The sequence below is a fragment of the Rissa tridactyla genome, chromosome 10, assembly GCF_028500815.1.
Source record: "Rissa tridactyla isolate bRisTri1 chromosome 10, bRisTri1.patW.cur.20221130, whole genome shotgun sequence".
In the NCBI taxonomy this organism is placed as follows: Eukaryota; Metazoa; Chordata; class Aves; order Charadriiformes; family Laridae; genus Rissa; species Rissa tridactyla.
Window position 1 is genome coordinate 7,679,052 of NC_071475.1, and position 21,564 is coordinate 7,700,615.

General features: G+C 43.6%; 1 protein-coding gene across 1 annotated transcript in view; it reads left to right on the forward strand.

The window, feature by feature from the left end:
• The window catches only part of PTPRG (protein tyrosine phosphatase receptor type G), a 415,060-nt gene that overhangs the window by 307,993 nt on the left and 85,503 nt on the right, over window positions 1–21,564 (forward strand). The window contains exons 7-9 of the mRNA XM_054216618.1: window positions 1,666–1,823; window positions 6,611–6,803; window positions 20,314–20,498. Coding sequence (XP_054072593.1) covers window positions 1,666–1,823; window positions 6,611–6,803; window positions 20,314–20,498 — 536 coding nt within the window. The remainder of the gene's footprint in view (window positions 1–1,665; window positions 1,824–6,610; window positions 6,804–20,313; window positions 20,499–21,564) is intronic.

The window sequence follows — 21,564 nt, forward strand, 5'->3', positions numbered from 1 at the left end:
TTTTCCCAGAGGTATGCTATGAAGAGGAAAAAATGTGGTTTATTTGTTTCCTTTCTGGAGATGCAGAACTGGTTGGTATCTGCTTGGATTAGAAGGAAAGAAAATGTTAATGAAGAGATTGCAGTATTCTGTTACAATGTATACTTTGACTTTAATAGAATTACTCATTTTTTGGAATGCTAAAGGCTATGAAAACATTGCACACCTGTTGATATTGTGCAGAAGAATAGAACATGTCTGAAGTGCATCATGTATTTGCACCTTGCAGCAGCGGTGGAGGAAAAAAGTCCCCCTGATTATCAGACTGCTGCTGAGAGGTATAGGCAGCTCTTGATTTTATCAAGGCTTCTAGAAAGCTGTGGGATGCTGTGGAAGTGAATTCTGCAGACTTCATCCTTTTCCTTTTGATTTTGGAAGATGTGTGTGTCAATCATCAGCCTACCTTCTTCTCCGCTCTGCTGCAGGGGGAGCGGGCTTGCTTAGCAGCTTTGATGAGACACACAGAGCAGAGTTCCTGCTACCCAAGTGTGGACTCTTGTTTGAGGCACGAAGAATACAGAAAGTGAGGAATAGAGATGTATGGGAGAGCCTCGCGTGTCGGCATGCCCTGAGGCAGTGAACACCTTTGCACAGGCTGAGAGGGAGCTTCTGCCTGTGAGTCAACATAAATTGCAGAGGATAAATGCTCGGGGATGGCAGGGAAATTGTCTTGCCTGCAGCTGTTCCCTCCTTTCATTTACTTATTTTTCTTTACAGTGTTAAATATTACCAGCTTGTCACTGTTACTTGAAGCTAAATGCTTTTGGTGCTTAGGTTTGTGTTTCAGCCTGTCCAAGGAGCTTCTCAGAGGAAAGAGTTTGTCCCCAGACTGTTGGACCCTGGGAAGGAGTTTCTTGGACTAGGGAGAAGAGGCAGCGGGTTTACCCCTGGAACATATTTCTGGTGCTGTACTGACTGCACCCAGCAGCACCCCCGGCAATGCCGGTGTGTCCGGGTGCAGGCAGTCCCCAACAAGCACTGGCTGGATGCTGCTTGGAGCGCCACGTTGAGCTTCAGAGGTGCCCTGCAGCCCTGCTCCTCAGCTTGTCCCCCTGGCAGCTCCTGGAGAAGTTTGGCTGAGCAGCATGGCTCTGCCTCCTCCATCTCAGCAACTCATGGAGGGATTGACCCCACTCCTGCATCCCTTTTCCCCGGTGGTGGGGACGGGACAGATACGCTACCCGATGCTCTTTGGTCAGGCAGCAGCAAGCAGGACCAGAGGGTCCTGGCCATGTCCTTGCTGGGTCTTGGTGAACCCTCACTGACATCAAGCTGAAGAGCCATTTACTGAGTGCTGAAACCACTGAATACGGTGTTATCTCTATGCTAACATAAACCAGTGGGATAACAAGGGCATTTCACACCTGCGTGCATTCTGAATATGAGTGTGCGTGTTTGGTATAGGTTTGACTAGCATTTTGGCTGCTCTTTTGATAATCAACACATCAACTCTTACAGAGCCTTCCTGATAGGGTGTTTTCATCTTTCATTTTATATATATATGTATCTATGAGATAAAATATGTTGTTGCCATTACACCTTGTTAGGCTGCCTATCAATGTGATGTCTGTTTTAAAGATGCATGAAAAAAAAAAGTGTCATTCTCCTTGTCAATCTTCCCTACAGAGAAGGAGACCTTTCTGGATCCCTTTGTGCTGAGGGACCTTCTGCCGACATCACTGGGGAGTTACTACCGCTACGCAGGTTCTCTGACTACTCCTCCGTGTAGCGAGATCGTGGAGTGGATCGTTTTTCGGAAGCCCGTTCCCATTTCTTACCATCAGGTGTGTTTATTTTGTTAGTGAAGTCCATCTCTTGATTTGCCCTCTTGAAGACAGTGTTTTCAAAACCTGACATTTTAATTTTGAGAACAAAAATGTTTCTGTTGACAAAAAAGGAAGTGTCGGTGATTTTTATTTTTTTTCTTAAGTAATATTGTTTCTGAACATGAGCCATCAGTCTTAAGAAGACAGTACAACATGAAACCCAGTTTCCTTTCAATGATTTATTTGGTATTGTTTTTGTTAAGATTAAATTAAGCTATGGTGTAAATATTTATATGGCGTTCCTTTTTATTCTTTTTAATTGAAACTTTCTTTTCAAAGTAAAGAGAGCGATTTCAGTTCTCTCAGATTTAGTAATTTGAACTAATTACATTAGAAAAGACGTCTTTCCATTAATTCTCCATGCTTAACTGTTTTTATAACACAGTAAAGCTGCCATTATGTGCTTAGAGAGCTGGTGCACAAATCTTTAAAATTAGCACATAGCAGCTTTTAATGCAAATAGACGCAATGTCTGGGATTTGTCTGGAGAAGAACGCTCCCGATAAAGTAATGGCTAGATGGAGTCACTTGTTTACCAGTTAAGTGTATTTTGACATTGTAAGATTGTTGTGTTTAGAAAGCCATCCCGCTGAAGTTAGTCTTTCCTTTTATTCATCTGGTGTAAGCCACTAAAAACCAAACTTTTTAAATACACTAATTCTGTAAAGCAGAAATGAATAGTTCACTGGGTGATGACGACTGACAGGTGCTGGTTCTCAAAGATTTCAAAAGGGTGGTAGGCAATCACCACCCCGCTGCTCCAGGCTTTTTTTTCAGGTTTTCTAGATCCCATTGATTATCCCGTGGACTCTTTCATCTTTATTTTGAAGTGCTGTGTTCAAAACCGCTCACAGCGGTTCACCTGGGGCACTCCTGCGGCTGAGGGACATGGCAGGATTCATGTGTCCGGCCACCCCATTGGCATTATTTTGCCTTTTTTCACAAAAGTGTGACATTATTGCCCATGTTCCGTTCCTGGTCAGCAGGAACCCCTTTGCTCGAGGCTTTCCCCGGGTGCTCTCTGGCAGTGCTGAGCACATCACGCGATCATGCAGCCCACGGCTCTGGCCGAAGCCTGGGACTCTTTGCACATGGTCCTGGTTGAATCGGACCCTTTGTTTTTTTCAGGCTATTTCTCTGATTGTCGAGATCATTTTGAATTCTGTCCTTGCCTGCAGGATACTTGCAATCCCTTGTAGCTTTTCACTACATCAATAAGTTTACTGTTTATTATTTGGTAGCTGCGAGGCCTGGCCCACGCTCAGTTTTATACCCTCTATACGCATCAGGTGGGTCATGACTTCATTTTTTCTTTTTCTTTTTTAACAAATGCAAATAAACTGGTAAATACCAATCATGGCCATCATTCTAATGGTAGAAAGGTACATTATCCTGGCATAGCTTCTTTCCACGCTGTGTGGTAGTAACTGTGCCAAATGAAGCCTTTAAAATTTGGCGTTGTGCTGCTTTATGCATGCATGTGCGGTTGAAGGGATGGGAATTCTGTGTATAGACAGACTTTCATTGATACTACAACACAAGTGGAATAAATAATAGTATTCTTCCCCTTGGCAGCTCTAGATGGGTGTATTTTAAGAGCCTGCCACCCTGCCATTGCTATGATTATTATTTGTTCCTCTAACAGAAACGGTGCAACGTAATCCATTGCCATAGTTTAACCTTCTTTATCACAAACCCCATGAAGCAGCCTGTAATCCCAGAGGAGGAAAGTGATATTGTTTAAGCTTTGTTGCTGTTCCAATTAAATCCTTGCTTTTGTGCAAAATACCTTGTTGTAAAAAGGACAGTACTGAAGTGGTCCATTTGAGGAGGCTTCTCTATTTTATTCTCAGTGCTCCATCATCGTCATCTTTCCCGATAATTAGACATCAAAACAGGACAAGCCGTGTCACCCGGCAGATGCATTGTAAAGCTAAGTGCATTCAATGACCCAAAGCACGGCATTATCTCTCGTCATGCATACCTCAGAGTATCTCATTGTGCTTATAACGGTTTCAGTATTTTTAATTGCCATTTGTATATCCAACCCTTAGAAAACTGTGCACATCAGGCTTTAATGGTTTGTAATTACACGACTCGGAGTTTTAGATCAGGTTTCCCTGTATCTACAGTAGTCTTGTAACAGCTTTTCATTTCTTCTTCTGAACGGGGAGATCTTGTACTCCTTGAAGAACATGAATGTAGCTCCTTGACTGCAGCTCATATATTAATTTATTTTTTTTTTCTGGCAGCTGTAGATAAATTAATTTCTTATTTGTGGTAGATAATATTTTTATAGTAAAAATGAAGTTGAAATTACTTATACATACTACAACACATAAAAAGGGGAAGTTTAAAAATCATTTGAATTGGCAGTTGTTAAAATGCAATTATACCTCCCCAAGGTAGCACGGCAGAAGAAAATATTTTAAAAGTTCTCTCTGAAAGTTTAAAAATTCAATTAATGTCATGGAAGTGTAAGCCTAGAGACTTGACTTCAGAGAAGCAGTTGCTACCCAAGTTCTTGAGCTTTTATAAAGTAACCTTAAGCCCTGTTAGTTGGCTTCATCAAAACTACTTCCAGTGCATGAAGTGCAAGAGATACGTAAATATTCACAAGAGTTTTGGTCTGTGCTTTCATAGAAGGGCATAGCAGGATCACGTGTTGGATTTTTTTCTTAAGACAGAAGTGTAAGATAATAGTCCCTTTACCCCTTTTTTAACCCATCTGCCAATGCTAAGAATTAGGAAACGGGTTTCAAGATTTTTCAAGATGTTTTTCTGAAGAATCAGAGAGAGAATTGCAGCTGGAACCAGGGAATAGGGCATTCATCTAAGATGCGAAAGAACCCCAAAACCAATCCAAGTTCCACCATGAGTATCTGTAAGGCTGGGAACAGTATCCGAGCTCTCTGCCTGTGCTGGGAACTCCTCACTGGCTGTCACCCCTCCCTGCTGGTCACCTGTTGTCCTTCTGCCTCAGTTTCCCTGCTTGTACAGTAAAAGTAGTTGTAATTAGGGGGAAGCTACTGCTAAAAATGTACAAGCCTGGGTTGTGCTGTTACCTTGGAGGTGTTTGCCTGTAGCGGGACTCATTCCCCTTGGGTTTTGTGTTTTAGCGCAGAGCTGCCAAACTCGGGATTAGAGCTGTGAGGTCCATCCTTCCTCCCTCCCGCTATCCACGTGCTGCTCCCAGTGATAATGTTCCTCTACACATCCCCATTAGCCAGCTCAACGCATCACCCGCTCCAAGGGGACTTACTGTTGAAATGAAATGTGTAAAAATTGACTTTCTCCTGCCCTGGGGGTGAGAGAAGTTTTACAGCTGTAAGCCTAATAACTAGGGCTGTCGCGCCCAGCAGACTGGGCAAGCTGGGCAACAGCAGCAAAGGGGGGTTCACATTACTGGTTTGAAAGGAAATTAAATAATGGTAGTGAGTGCCCTTTGGTTCAGTGGAGAATGCTCAGCTGCTCTGTTACAGCTTCCTTTGATTATTTTTATCAGTACTATCAACTGAGGCTACAATGGCATTTCCCAGTTGCAAGTTTCAGGACACTCACAAGCTTTTCCATAGCTTTTAGAGCACATGCACTTAATGAAAAGGGTGTAGCTTTCGAAGTGACCTGTCATTAAGCTATGAGCGTAATTCAGGTCCCTTTTTAAAGTCTTGGGCCAGATTCTGTACTCCCCAAATCCGCAGTATTGATATATGTAATTGATGTTGATGTAAACAATATCAGGACTGAATCCTTCTCTGCTCTGTCTTGCTCAGTCTTTCCAGCAGCAACATAACTAATTCTAGTTCTTGACCTGAATGACAACAAGCTGTTGGTAAATGCTATACTGACCTTGGTACCTGTGAGAAAAACATTAGCTGAAAATACTTCCACCTTAGTTTGCTAGAAATTCCTTTCTAAGAAATACTAAGATATGAAGTAACAGGAAAGTTTTCCAATTACAGTTCTTTCTTACAAGTTAATACATTTTATTAAAAATAGCTCAGATCTAAATCCAACAGAGGAAACTTATTCCCAGAGGAGTATATGCTAACTGTGCCTAAATACATTTATTCTGTGTTATTTTTTTCTCATCCTGTAGTTATGTATCAGAGGGAGCAGTGGTTGGTAGGGAGGTCAGGGCCCTTGGAGCTGGCTGTCCTGAGATTGCTCCGCTCTGCTACTGACCTGCTCCTGGGCAAGCCAGCTCATGGGTTCGAGTGTCCATCCCGTAAAGGTGTGACAGCTGCAGTGACCTTCCTGCAGGAGTGCTGCAAGAACTGGCTGTGAAGCTTAGCCTGGCAGCTAAACTTTGTAAGGTATTCAGAGATAAGGTACGGTTGCCCTGTCCTGGAGAAGGCTCTTGGCGTGGAATGACCTGGAAGCACTTTTTGATGCAATTCCATGAAACAGAATGGTGCCAGCGGTGAGGAGGGTTTGGCATGGCTGTGTTCACACACAAAATCCTTCCAGACGAGGGGTCGAAGGGCAAATGTTTCCTTGCCCACGGCAGACGTCCACAGGTTGCTAGAAGGCCTTCTCCCTTGTTGGACAGGATAAGCACTGTGCTGAGATAAGACGGTTGGCAGTGATTTCAGGGGGCAGCCGGACTTCCCATGTGGCTTATCAGTCTTGGCATCAACATTTTACTTCCTGCCATTTTACTTTCTTATCAGCCATCCAGATTTCACCACATTGTTTTTCTAATTAATGTCCTTTCTCTCCCCTGCCATGATGGCTGCCATCAGCTGGAGGCGTTCTACTCCATATTCACCACTGAACAGCAAGACCACGTCAAGTCCGTGGAGTACCTGAGGAATAACTTCCGACCACAGCAACGCCTGAACAACAGGAAGGTGTCTAAGTCTGCCGTGAAGGATGCTTGGAGCCAAGATATGACAGACATCTTGGAAAATCCACTTGGCACAGAAGCTTCCAAAGGTAGATTACACTTAATGAGTTTTGTACTTGACTAATAGGAGAATTTTTTTGGTCTGCTTTGTCATCAAATGGTGTCGAGGAGAGCTGTGAGCTACCAAAGAAATAATGCGGGTTATGCAGGCATTCCTTGTTGATATGCGTCAATAAATTAACTAATCCTGTGGGTGCCTGAAATTACTGTGAAACTGTCACAAGGTGCCGTGGCAATAAAGCTCCAGAATATGTGAGTCTCAAACTGGCGATGTCCCTGTTTCTGCCGACTCGCTGTAGGGCCTTAGCAATGCCTGACAAAAGGGAAACATGAAGGAACAAGGCCAGAGGTAAAATTTTGGCCCCATTAGCACTGACTCATTGGTGTCTGAATGAAAATGGAGTATCCAGATGTTTTTAAGGGTTTCATTTTTACAGTAACTAGACTTTTGAAGAACCGTCGACCTTTTATTTTAATTCAACGTTTTTATCAATTGGTTGGTAATGGTGACAGGGGGGAAAAAAAAAAATCTTCCTTATAGGCAGGTGATTTTCTACTGTTTTGCTGAAGTGTTTCATGTGCCTTTTTGTAGAGCAGCTGGCGCTTGCTTCTGTCAGACACTGGATAATGAGCTGGATGGAGGGGGGTGGGAGGGAGGTTGCAGTCGTTGCCTTGGCACAGACAGCCCTGGCTGGAGGAGCATATCAAAAATTCTGAGAGAAATGTGTACTGGATAAAATAAGACTAGAAATAAATATCATTTACTACCTTGATTTGCCTTTATTTTATTGAATGGTGTTATTTATAGGTAGGAGGGATGACGTGTACTTCCCAGTCTTCAGTCTGGAGAAGTGCTTGGTGTTTAACCAGTGCTGGGTAAAGAAGAGAGGGGCAGTTTGCCAGAAGGAAGCAGCTAAGCAGATTTACAAGCGTCCCTTTCGTACCTGGCATTTTCACCTGGCCAGGCACAGAACATGTAGTTTTTAGAGGATATGAATCATGAAAACAGCTGCGTTCAGCAACCTCACCCTCCCAAGAGTGTGCTGGAAGAGTGTGTTTCTCAGGGCTTATTATTCTGTGAGCGTGCTTATTTAGATATATATATAATATACACATACACAAACCTCATGTACATTAAAGGCAGCCTTGGGACGGAGAATTTACATCAGAAGTGAGAAGGAGATCTTGGGGAATGAAGAAACCCTGCTACGCTCTGATGCTCTGGCCTGCAGTTTTCAATCAGTGTTTTAACAGCAACATGTGTCAGTATTTATTTCTTCAGTTATATCCTGCGTACATATTACTTACCCAGAACAGTGATGAAAGTTAATAGGTTACGTTATGTTAAAAGTGACAAAACTGACTAGTTTTTATTTTGCGTGCAGCCAAGGTACCTCTGGTACATGTGGTATAATATTCAAGAAGATTTTACTGCTTTGGCCACATGCCTGCATATTCCTCGCCTCACTGGATGGTTTTTAAGATTATAAAAATGCTTTAGGTGATTTTCAACGCCAGAGTAAATAGCTGAAACCCACAATTTTGACAGAGTGTTACAAACGCTAAGATCTGTAGTTAAAGCTCTGATCTTGAAGTTGGAAGTGTTGGTACCGAAGGAGCACTTGAATAACTAGAAAGATTCACATTGACTTTGATCTTTAAGAACTCTAAGGCCCAGAGTCAACCAAGCGCACATGGCTTAGTTAACATGACGTGAGCCAGTCTACAGGAGCAAGGGAGCTGCACAACCGTTATTCCACGTTTAGATAGCTCAGTCCCTGGGTACTTGGCACCGTACAGGCTTGGGGACTGATTTCCCGAGCAGGTTCTCTCTGGGTCATCTCCCATCGTGTCCAGGTGCTGTAATGCTCTGGATTCATACCTGCCTGGGAATTTGAGCTTACGACACGCTCAAGAGAGACCCTCAGGTGGGGGACATGCATTTCTTGTGATCTGACAGCATTCAGCATGCCATCTAATGCCAGGGATGATGCTAGAGTCAGTGATTTTTTTTTCCCTTGAGCTTTTGCTTTCGGAGGCTAATGGCTGGGCAGCCAGTCTTTTTGTACCGGCTCTGTCAACTTGTCACTTTTTGGGTTGTGTGCACACCAGGGGACACTGAAAATAGGTGCATTTTTTTCATGAACTTAAAAATAAATAGGTTGCTGCAGTGTTGCTAACACAAAATGGATTGTAGCGTATCCTCCAAAGGTTACAGGGATGAGTTATAGCTGTTCCAGAGATATAACAACGTGGATGTTTCTGGCCCCTACTTTGACAAAGGTGAACAGTGATGATGTGCCTGGTCCGCTGCACATTCTGAACTACTGACATATAAATAAAATGAGTTGAAGTCATAATACTTGAGTGAAAGCAAAACCTATTGTTTATTCAGCTAGTAAATACAGTACCTCTTTATATAGTGTCATTCATGCAAAAGTACTGAGGAGCCGAGTGCACAGAGCGCTTCTCGGCCAGACGGTCTAGCATACAAATATAGGAGTGTAGGGTTAGCATAACAAATTCATTTTATGCAGATTCTTCTGCACACCTCATGGCTGCATCTCGATGCTTTCCACATTGCATTAAGCAATGTGACCAATGGCTGTCACATGTTGGCTCCCGTCTACCCGCCCCGTGCTTAGATTTGTGGGTTTTAGAAAAAGGCAAGGTCACGAAAATGTGTCTTTTACTTGCTGCAAGGTGATATGGTTTGTGATGGTCTTCAGCTCTGGAGGGGAAGTTTGGGTTTGTTTGTCGGTGTGAATTTTTGCAATTTGTTTCCTCTGTCACACTCTATTAAGTCTGTGGGCAGTGCTGCTAATCTAGAAAACAGTGTAGCGTTCGTTATGTAAGCCTTTCTTATTTTGGAGGAAAATGTGCCCAGAACAATTTGCATAATGTTCAGAATAATTTTCAGAATTCCCCGGTGAATAGGGAATTTCAGATCGGCACAAAGCAATGCAGCGATGCGGTTGTCCATTGACAAACGTGCCATCCTGAGCAGTTTGGCACCAAACAGGAATGTCTGTTCTCCCAGCTATCAAAGCTATCTCAGGTCACAGAACCGTGACCAGTAGCATAACCTGCAGATACACTGGAGGAAAACTATTTCTCACTTTATGCCAATCCTCTGAGTATTTCTTTAGCAGAGCCCGGGAAGTGGTGGCATTTGGTAAATAAAATGCGTTCTGGGAAAGGCTATTTTAGGTCAACCCAAACTGTCAGTGCATTTGGATCCATTTTGTTAGCCATTATGAACGTTATGAACGTTTTGTTTTGCAGTTACTCTCCTCTCCCTCCTCTTTTTTAAAGAGGCAACGAAGGGAGGGCTAGTGTTTTCAATCACCAGAATACAAGATGGTGAAAATATTTCAGCTAATTTGAAGTAGTGTAGAGGGCTAATTTTTCACTTGGGAGTGAAAACTCTGGTTTTCTTTTGTGGTAGTATTTAGCAGGAAGAGTTTTCTTTCGTTCCGTTATCTCATTCCTTCTGTTGGCAAAAGCTGATTTAAAACAGTTCTCTTGAGGACCGCTCGTATGCCTGGAATAAAAGCATACACATAAGACCTCTGTTGAATCAGAGCCCACGAGCTGAGCTTAATTCTTAAGTTGACCCTGGAGCTGTTTTAAGAAACCATACAGATCATCTTTAAATATCTTATTTCTGAAATATACCATTCAGGTTAAATGCTGTTCAGCTATGTAATTGTAGCAACTGGTGGACTGATAATAAACCATCATACAACGCTATTTTTTAAGAAGATTAAACTTTCAGAGATTCAAATGGATCGTGCTGTTAAATCATGCAGATCATCAGGCCTGTAAAATTTAAGAAGAGGGCTCATCAGTGTTTTGCAAAGTTAGAAGTTCTCCGTACAAGCATATTAAACGGGGAATGTATTTGTAAAATATTCATCAGATACTGTAAGTATCAGTGACAGTGGCAGTGTTTGATTTTTCGCACATGACCATGTTAAAATTGCTTCCTTTCCTCTCTGGCCTGTCCTCTGTGGCTCAGGACTGTGTTGCTCTGTCACATCGCATACTGTGCTCATGCCTTTTTGTGGGCTGCTTTCAAGCAGTTGTGCTAGAGGGATTCCTAATTATTTATCAGTTTAATAGTGTACATTGCTCTTCAGGGACAAATAGACAGAATTCTTACATAGAAGTCCATCCAGTTCAAGGACCTGAGTCTGCATGTTCCTTCCTACTTTGACATGTTGTCCCATCAAGCACAGATGCATTTACAAAAAACATCACCTCCTTCAGTAAAGGTGTAGGCATTGAAGCTTGGGAGGAAAAGGTGTTTCATTTCCTTGTTTTAGGTTGTACCCCATGTGCAACAATATTTTCCCATTTTATTTTGCTGCTGATTAGGACCATCAAACGTCGTTTCTTTCTCTTTATGTTTTTTAACGCTGGGGAAAAAAAACCCAAACCTTTAACCTTTCTGTCTCATTAAACGTGCTGCAAGCCTCACAACACTTAAACAAGCATCCCATGTGAGGGGCTCTTGACATCAGAGTTTTCTTTCACAGATGCCTGATTACTTCCCCAAAGGTGTCTGATTACTCTTTGCTGGAGTCTCAAATGATGCTGTTTCCCATCAGTGGGAATTCGCCTTAGAGTACCATCTCTAATTATGATCCTAGACTAAGTTAAATAACGAGCAGTCATAAATTCACTCTAGTAAAACTTACTTAGCTTTGGACTCTAAATTAACAGCTGGGACGTTTCTCTAGTAGTGTACGGGCAATCATTTTCCATACTGTTCTTTGTTAAGCGGTAGCGATACGCAGTTTGGAAGTCCTTGTAACTTAATGCCACTAAAATGTGGATAGGAGATATTTGGATTGGATTTTCCCTCCCGCGTGCCTTGCGCTGGAGGCATGGCTCCAGCTATCGACCTGCAGTCAAAGGCACAGCACTGCTCAAGCAAAGCAGTTCAGTTCATATTCACTATTTCACGGCCTCTGACATCAGAAATGAAACTAAGGCCTCCTACGAGAGTATTGCCTTTTCCGCACCCTTGCGTTGGAGTGCACCTCCGCTGCAGCAGCATCCCAAGTTCTGGAGAGTCAGTGCAGTGACATCATCATTTGGAGGCCGCTAGTTTAGAGCATTGGCGGCAGTGTTTCTGAATGAGAACAAGTTATTTGTCTCATTTATAGCCTCTGTTATTACTCCTAGTAATTTGTTTTTGCTTTCTAAACGCCCGTGTTTTATGAGGACTCTCTCCAAACAACTTTGCAGTCTCTTCGTACCCTCGGGTTCTCTCTGGGAGGCCAAGAAGAGCGTTAGGCAGAGAAGTTCGGCTCTTGCAGAATGTCATTTATATATTTTAGTCAAACCTAAATGACCACAAACCTAAATTACCAAACTTAAATACTCTATAGCAATAATCTGTCCAAAACAACAACCTAGTAAATGTAAATTCAAAATTATACACAATTGAAATCTTAACTTGGGATTGCTAAAACAAAATTATAACTATTTATTTTCTTTAAATATCTCAGGGAAAATGACAATAAGCAACAACCTTTTAAAGTTAATTGACAATATGTTTACCATTACAGTTGATGGTTTTGTCCTTTGGAAGAATCTTGGAAGATTTCTTCATGGATTAACAACTCCTTCCCAGTTTACTTGGATAATTAGACTTTTCCTACTTTCCTTTTTTATTTCGTTTTTTCTTGAAGATTATCCTTTCCCGGTTCCATTCCCCTTTAAGCAGGTCAGCGCGCTGCTACGGCGTGCTGGTGCAGATGAATCTGTGTATCATTAGCAGGATTTCTGTTGGTGCAGCGGACTGGCTCGGTGCGAAAGGTTGCACTTGAGGGTGGTAACACCGTGCTGCTAATTGCTTGCCCTGCATCTTCTTTGCACTGTGGACCTGCCCAGCTGCCCGAAGCCTCCGTGCACCAAGCAAACGTACTCACCTATTGCTGCGAGGGTCTCTTTTGATGCGCACCTCAAGTACCTGCCTTAATGACATTTTGGGCAGAAACCAGCACCCTCCTCCTGCATATCTCATCCCTTCCACCTCGTCCGTGTCTTGCTCTGCAGCACTGGGTCCTCATCTGGGCAGTTGTCTTGGAGCACGTCATGCAAAGGCAGGAAAGGACAGGCTGCAGCCTTCCAAAGAGTCTCAGATCAGTCAGGTGGAAAGCAAAGCATTTCAGGAAAAAAATCCTGCCCATTTTGAGGGGGAATCAGGTACAAAAAGGTGTGGTGCCTATGTCTGACATAGGCAGTGGCTCTGTTCTGCAGGGTTCTGTTCTCACCTGTAGTAACTTTGGTTGTAATGTGAGCAGCGCATGTGTCTCTGCCTGAACGTAGTGGACAGCTTACCAGTAGGTTTATTAATAAAGAGTAAGTGCTGCACTTTTCTAGAGTTTATAAAGGGCCCAAACCAAAAGAGCAAGAGGAATTAAGTGCGAAAGCTTAAGTATGGTTTGGGTTCACAGCTGCCACTAAAGCTGAAAAGGCTGAGTGCTTGTAAGGGAGCTTGATGATTTATTCCATTTACACCTGCAGGGAATTCCTTTCTGCACTGCCTACCTGCCGGTCCAGCATAAGTACTGATTTTAATTTCAGTCTTGACAGTACTTTGGACCGTGAGTGCCCGCAGCTCATCCCTTGTGTAGGAAAAAGCCTCCAGAAGCTATGAAAGGGAAGCTGCTTTCCTGGTCTGATTTTGGGCATCCTTCAGGCACGTACTGGGATGCTCTACCAGCCCTGTTGGCTTGTTCTTCCTATGCTCCCCGGTCCAAGCAACCCTCGCCAGGACATTGGAAAGGGTGGCTTGGCTAACATGGCAAATACATGTCCTTCTGGCAGAAAATCCTCCTTTCTCCCCCACTTGATGCAGCACATGCTACAGAATGTGATCCCACATGTTGCATCAGACGCACTATATAAATAAGGACACGGGTGTACATTTTAAATACAAGGCACCCTCTGTGTACGTGTGCACGGGTGCAATATAAGCACAAAACTTGCAGGGCAGATCCCTGGCGGGCATCAGTTTAGCCCAGCGTGGTATCTGATGGTGCAAGGCCGATCTGCACCCGCTGACGATTCAGGCCACAGCTGTAGAAACAGTATTTGTGAAATATATGAAATATTTGGGCTCAGACACAGCGTAGTAAAACACACAGTCCATGCCTTTCAGTAAAACAGGGTCTGTTGCTGTGATGCCATGGAAACTCAAATGCTACGAAGCAAGCCGTACAGGAATGGATCCAAACGGCGGTTGTGCGTTCACCTCGGGAAGCGGGCAGGCAGCAGGGGGGCAAAACTCAGTTTGCCCGGAGCCCCTCCGTCGGAAGGGCCGCACGTGCCGGTTTGCTCCTGAGGTTATTTCACAGGGCTCATAAAACAAGTGCGACGTCTGTCCGTGTCCCTCACACCTTAAGAAACAACCCTGTCTGTTTGAAGCATAGTGAAAGGTAAGAGCAGGGAAGATAAATAGTCTGTCTCCTAGCTACATTCTGCCTGTGGATTGAAGTAGATCAACACAAATATTTGTGTGTACAGCATGCTCCGGAGCCTGCAAATGCCTACTGGCAAAGTGCAGGCAAAGGTAAAGGAAAAATGTGTGCCTCTCTTTAAAGCAATTATCCTTATATATTAATAATGTCATTTATAAGCTCTCTGAGAAGTTAACAATGTACACTAAAGCAAAGCAAGAAAAATTGCAAACATTTAGTAAAAGGAGAAGGGGGAAAATGTTGTAAAGTATGCCTCTTAGCACTTTGCTATGTGTTAAAGCCTGTGTTGTCTCTGCGTATGATCCTCGTAGTCTATTTGTTATCCTTTGGGAGCACAGCCCTCACTGAACTCTAAGATTGAATCCGACAGCCCAAAGAATGCTGCTGTTTGTTATGGATCAGAGTCTCTTCCCAGGCACTTCCACTGAGTCACGCCAATGCCAGGTAGCTGAATCTGGGACTGTATCACTTCCCTTACCATGGCGCTGATGGCATGGCACTGAAACCAAGTGTGAGTTTTCTCATTGCAGTATAGCCCGTCTTTCTGCATTTCAGGGCTTATTTGAAGTTTGGGCATCTAATAATGAAAAGGAATATATATGCATGTGTATATAGATGAATGTAGTTGAAAGTATTTTTCGTCCCTTCTCTCTTGGCATCACTCTTGTCTTGTCTGCAGTCAGGTTCCTGGGGGCCACAGAGCTGAGCGAACTCAATGCAGTATTTTGCCAATAGAACAGGCATCAATGACAGTTCTCAGGCTTCTCTGAAATCAGCTGGGAGAAAAACTTGTGTCTGAGTTGGGTGTCGTTACGGTAACAGCAGTAAGTGGTCCTTCTGTCCCGCAGGACTGGCCCTTCCAGCTCCTTCCCAGTGCCGGGGCAGAGGGGAAAGAAACACCCTCTTTGCCCAAGAGCTTGGCCACCAATTCGTTTGCCTTTATGGGGAAGAAAGGCATGAAACCCCCATACTGACCTCTCAGTTTCTCCCCTACTGAGTGTGTAGGAAGAAATGCCCCGTCTACCATCCTCTGGACCCCTCCTTTGTGAGGGAGAAACACTGTTTCCTACCACTCGTCCTATGCACATGAGAAAAAGGAGGAGAAGTGAATCCCCTTCTCAGTTTATGGCCAGGAGCTGCCACCCAGAGCAAGACCAGACCCTTGTCCCTGTGTTGTAGCTACCTCTGAGCAGTCCTGAGCCAGTAACGTGCTTTGGGCACATCCTGATGCTGACGTTTCCTCCTTCCACGTATGAATTGCCTTAGAAGATCCCTGCCCATCTCGCCACAAGGGATTCAGGTCTTCACTGTCATGTTGGTTTTCTGTGCTGAAAATTGTCAGGGTTTCATCACACTACGCGTATCCCACTGTGCCGAAGAGAGGAACGGCAGTTTTGCATTGCTGAGACGTGCAGCAGCAGGGAGAGAGTGGGATTTTCCAAAAGAGGGCATAGCACAGCTAGAAATAACTGCCTTTAAAGTGGTGACATTTTTATGCATGGAACAGGTAACTTAGAACATTTTTAGAGGATTTTATAAATCCCTCTGAGCCCAGTGCCGCTGGATTCATCATATGAGGCACCTGTTTTACAGGGAGAAGGTATACAGGAAATAACCAAATACTCTTATGCTCTCTCTACCTTTCCCTAAATAGCTCTTTTTATAATCGCAGGTAGCATATGCAAAAAGCATGATGAAACCCAGAAAGTTTGCCTGGGTTTGCATTTCTGTCCTTGGAAGAGAAATGTAGACTGCTTTAAAAAAAAAAAAAAAAGCTGTAATACCTCTTACATGCCCTTTCTGCATGGTGTATCTTCCTGAGCGTATCTTATTATCAGTGGTTAATTTTTGCAAAACAATAAGCCCCCTTTTTTGATTTCAGCTCTTTGAAATGGAGCTGCCAGGAGCTTTTGGATTAAGCTTTATCAGGCTTCAGTTAGGAAAGCCTCGTGGAGGTTACGTAGCCAAATACAACATACAAATCAAATTATGGGAGAGATGAATGCAGAGTTGTTAAATTAATTTTGTTTGTTCCAGCCCATTGGAATGTTTTTAACATGAAGAAAATAATTCTCTGCTGTATGGCTGGCCTGGCCAGCGCTTAGGACTGTATTAGCATGCTACATTTGTCTGCGAGTGGCGAACAGGTTTTCTCCAGGCTTGAGTGAGCCCTGGAAGACAAGGCTAGCCAAGATGCTGGCTTGCCCCCTGCCTTCCCCGGCGGGCTGATCTGCAGAGAAAAGACTGTGTCAAGCTCGCAGACAGCCCCGCACATGGCCAACAGCTGGAAATGCCGGCTGAGGCTGCCCTGTGTCAGGTCAGAGGGCTTCCTCCAGATCTCCAGATGCGCCCGCACAGCCCTCCCTCCCTCTTCTGCAGGACTTTTCCATAAGGCAGGAGCCAGCACATTTGCCAGGTTCCCAGTTCAGGTCATCCCCAACAGGAGGGTGATGGGGTTTTTTTCCACTCCGAGAGATCTGAGGCGTGCCATGCTCGGGGCATTGCTGCCTGCTGCAAGGCATCATGTCCCTGGTACCGCGAACGCGCTTGCCTGTCGAGTGCCTCTAGATGTAGCCCTGTGGCCTTGGCAAAGCTTTTCTGCCTCCAGGAGTCCTGGCACGGGCGATCTGCTAGCCAGATTTGGTGTCCCACTAGACCTTCGCAGGACCAGCTCAGCTATCTCTCTGTTCAGTACTGCATTACACCACAGAAAGTCATCCTGAAAGCCCCCTCAATATTTTTATTTTCCCTTAGGATCTGAATTTAAAAGAGGGCATTAGTAATATTTTTTTCTAAAAATAGCTGAAATGCTGTTTCAGTGTGAAATCATGCTGGCTGTTGGTTTCGGTTCTTTTTTTTTTCCTCAAGCAATCATGAATTCACAGGCTTTTTTTGCCTATTTAGCCTGGTTTTAAAAAAAAAGAAAAGCTTGTGTTTCTCTTTAGGGTGTCCTGATTCAATTCAGAGGAATATACACACTTCACCCTCCATGTCCTGAGCTCTTCTTGCATTTCTCTGTCTTTCAGCTGCACGTTTTGCAAAATCAGTAGAGGTTCTTTAGCACCTTAAAAAAAAAAAAGGAGCCTGCAGTTCTTTCTGTCTTCTTTCAAAAAATCCAAGGCACACAGAGTATTGAAAGGAAAATTAGATCTCTGGAAAATGCCAGTTGTTTTATAGATGGTCAAATCATTACACTGTTCTTCTTGCCTTTCAGACATTTGCTATGTTATTATGTATCACTTTAATTAAATCATCAAATTGAATTATTGGATTAAATGTTTTTTTATTCCATTGTGTCCTGGGCAGGTTTGGTTAAATTAATCAAACCATACATTTCATTTTATAAAGAAGATTTCTTTTTTGCCCATTCATAATCTGTTAAGAAAAAGCAAAAAAGTGGCTGAACAGAAAAGGTTGGTTATTACTTAATTACATTAGGTACTGTGACGTGCCTTGGAGTAATTGGAACAAAGTCATACTAAGTCATGAAAACTTTCTGATATTTACTGTGAAATAGCAGTGTTGTGAATTCAGTCTCCGTTTAGCTGACTGTGAATGAGGTTTGTCCTCATCACAACTTGTCTCAGTGAAGTCACTGGAGTCACTCAGCCGCTTAAAAGTGCTCATGACCTTCTTGGATCAGGGTGCAGGAACAGGGAGGGTCTCCTAACTTTGAGTCTGCGAGTCTCCTATTTACCCTTGGGAAATACCCACTTCTTTCCTCTGATTGGCACGAGCTATTCTCAATGGCATCAAAGGAGTGGCATGGAATAGAGGATGTGACAGTCCCTTCTCCCTCGGGTGGCTTGGGGTCCTTGTCTGAAAAACAGCTGGCTAGCCATGGTTCAGAGGGCTGTTGCAATTAAGGCAGATCTCCCTGTCTCTCATGAAGGTTACCTGGGTGAATTCTTTCTAAAACAATTTGATGCGCGATTACTTTAAATCTGGAGGAGGAGGACTGGTTAAGACTTTTAGGTCTCGGTAGTCCTTCACCCTGCGCTCCTATCTCTGATAGGATTTGATTAGGTAGAGCGATAAAGGCTGGCCTGGCATTTTGAAGCGTTAATTCTGTGATGACAAAGGGCTTCAAAGGGGGCAGTTATGATTTATTGGTGCAGTTATCAATAAACAGCGATGTCAGTGAGAATTGATCTGACTATCTCAGCAGAAAGAGGTGAGCATGGAGAGGCATATCAAGGATCCTGAAGCTCTGTAAATAGTGACAACAGCAACTACTTTCAGCTGTGCCCTCTCGGCCGGGTCCTGGCCACCTTCATGCCGTGCTCTGCAGCACCCTGGCTCTGTGGGCTCCCTGCAGAGACCAAGAGGGAAGGGGTCTGCAGGCAGCAGACCAAGGTGTTGCTTCTGGCTTTGTGGCATTGCCAGCAGAATGCCTATTTGGTCCCTTCAACTCAGTGTAAATAGAAACTCATGTTGGTTTTGTCAACAATTTGAGGTACCGCAGGTTTGTTTGCTTTGCTGGATCATCCTTCTGGGTTGAGCAGAAGGATCTACTGGCAAACTGCGAGATTGTCACTACTCATGGCAGGAGCAAGCACCAAAGATCTTTCCTGCCCAAGCATATTTCTGCAATATATATTCTCTTGTTCGGGCTAGCTACAAACATGTGAGTTATAGCTGCACAAATATATTTGACAGGTATTTTTCTATTGTACTGGTAATATTTGTGTTTACAGCATTTGATCATTTTTATTTAGGAACTGTAGCTATTTCAGTAATGTAACAGCAGAGCAACATGACCAACCTGCAAGTCCAGGCATAGGAATAGATATTTCTCCCTTTCAGTGCTGCCAGGACTCTTCAGAAGTGAAATAATGGCCAAATATACACACAGTCGCGTACCTGCAGAGTGCAAACAAGCTGAATGTGTTGGCTTTAAACGGAAAAGTCGTATTGGGAAAAATAATTCTGCAAAGAGTGTCAGCGTGATGGGCTGGGTGACACTTTGACTTTTCCTGGCAGAAGAGACCAGCTCCTTTGCCACGGCACATGTGTTTAGGTATCATTGCAAGTGATTTTTCTTGGTTCAGAGTTTATATTGGGAAAGAGAATGTGAGAATCTGTCCTGAATTGTGTATTTTAAACATGATTTTTAAAGCTCAGAAAAAAATCTAAACTCTTTATAGTTGAGAAGCGCAGGATATAGTTTTTCGGTAGCATATGAGTGCCCTCTAGTGTTCTTCATTAGTACCCTGACTTTTACATTTCAGTGGCTTCAAAAGTGTTTTTTTCAGCAGCTGGGAGTGGGCTGAGCGCACCCCACTCCTCCTGGGGTGTATGGGCTACCTTTGCGCCTGGGCTTGGTCTTCTCTGGAGAAGTTTGGGGTTTGGTGTCTACAGTAAGCAGAAGCCGTATTTTTGCCCGCTGGTTAAGCTGTTCCTCTGCCGATCGATGTCCCCACCAACTTAATCTTGGGTGAGAGGTAACTTGTGCCTCCCCACTGCAGGCAGGGTTAGGAAGGCAGGGCTTTGGGAGCCTGGCTGGGGAGTTCCCCTGCCTGTTATGAGAAGGAGGTGGCCAAGGACCATCAAGTGCCACTGTTCCCTGTGCTGGTGATATATTACTGACAAACAGTTGAGAACCTGTGAAGGAAAATATATAGAAAGAGGAGTATAAAGTAACTTCTGCTCATGTGCAAAAATGTACTGGGTTAAGAGGAAAACACTTACTGACCCAATAGCGTCACATTTTTAGATGTTGCAACTATTTCCAGGGCCTGCAGAACACACCACATTATTTATCCCCTTCATACAGCAGGAGGCTGTGGGCTAGGAAAGAAGTCGAGAACTAAGCAACCTGCCTGCAGAGAATGGATTCTCTCACCCCCTTTACTCTGGAGAGCAGAAGGCAGCTCCAGGTGGTATTAAATCCCATTGGTCTCAGTAGATTGCAGTCTAAGCTATTACTGTAGGCAAGGGCATTAAAGAAAAAAAACTGGCTCTTAGAGTGAGGCACAGTTCTTCCTATTTGTTATCTCTCGTTTATTTAGGAGAGCTTCATGTTTGTTCCTTCTTTTTTTAGCTTGCAGCACTCCCCCGGTCAACATGAAAGTGCAGCCTGTGAACAGGACGGCATTGCTTGTAACCTGGAACCAACCAGAAACCATCTACCACCCTCCGATCATGAACTACATGATCTCCTACAGCTGGACTAAAAATGAAGACGAAAAAGAGAAGACTTTCACCAAGGACAGTGACAAGGACCTGGTAAAACCACAGCATCAGCCCCAGGCATATGTATCAAGCTATCCTTATATTGTTATTTTCTCAGTAGAAGGAAGTAGAGGAGGAAAGGAGTTGTTACCTTCAAGATAGGCTAGAGTTTAACTCACACTGAATTGCTATTAAAATGTTCAGCATTAGTTGAACGTTGTGTAACAGACTACCCAAAACACTGGAGTGTGAATTTATAGTTTATGTGAGTACATAAAGGACTAAATCTGCAGACGCTTTTTCATATACTGTTGCTGAGAAGCAGCTGGCTCAGGAAATAGTTATGCACTTAATACCTTTTGGCTTGTGTTCAGCTCACAGATTTTCACATTAAAAGCCCGATCCCCCAAAATCTGCTCCCAGGCTCAGGCCTTTCACTGTGTGTAGCCCCATGCAGTCTTTGGAGCAGTTTCTGGCAGTGCGTGCCACCATCAGTAGGAGTTGCATGGTCAGGGCTAGAAGATAAATGCGGAGTGGCCCTGTACAAGCACTGCCTACGTTTGGCGGTGGGAGAAAAAGAAGGGAAGAGCCAGACAGTTCCAGAACAGATGGAAAACACTGATCTATCTCCTCCATTTAGGATTTGATCTGCTTGTCATTCTTGTCTAAGTGGAAGCAAGTATTGTACCGGTCTTTAACATTCTCTGCATATAAAATCAAAGTGACATATTCAGGTTTGAAAGGCCTCCGTTTATTGTTAATCAAAGAAAGCCTCTAGAATAATGAAATTGGTAATTGTATATGCACATGAAAAATGCAGCAGCACAGAGTGTTATTCCTAATGACTGTTATCATATTTTTTTTTTCACATACACAGTCCTCTGGGCCCATTCAATCAGTTATACAATAATACTTCTCTTATTCCCTTAGATGAAGATTCTTTTACTTCATTTCCATTTATATTTTCAATTTCCCCACTAGACATTGTTATCTGGGTCACTTTAGGGAACGATGTGCCTCACGAAATCAGAAAGGAATCTATTGAAAGGCACCCAAGGTTATGATGTATTGTAACCTCTCTCTTGTCATAACTTCACACTCTTAAGGGAGATTTTTTTTA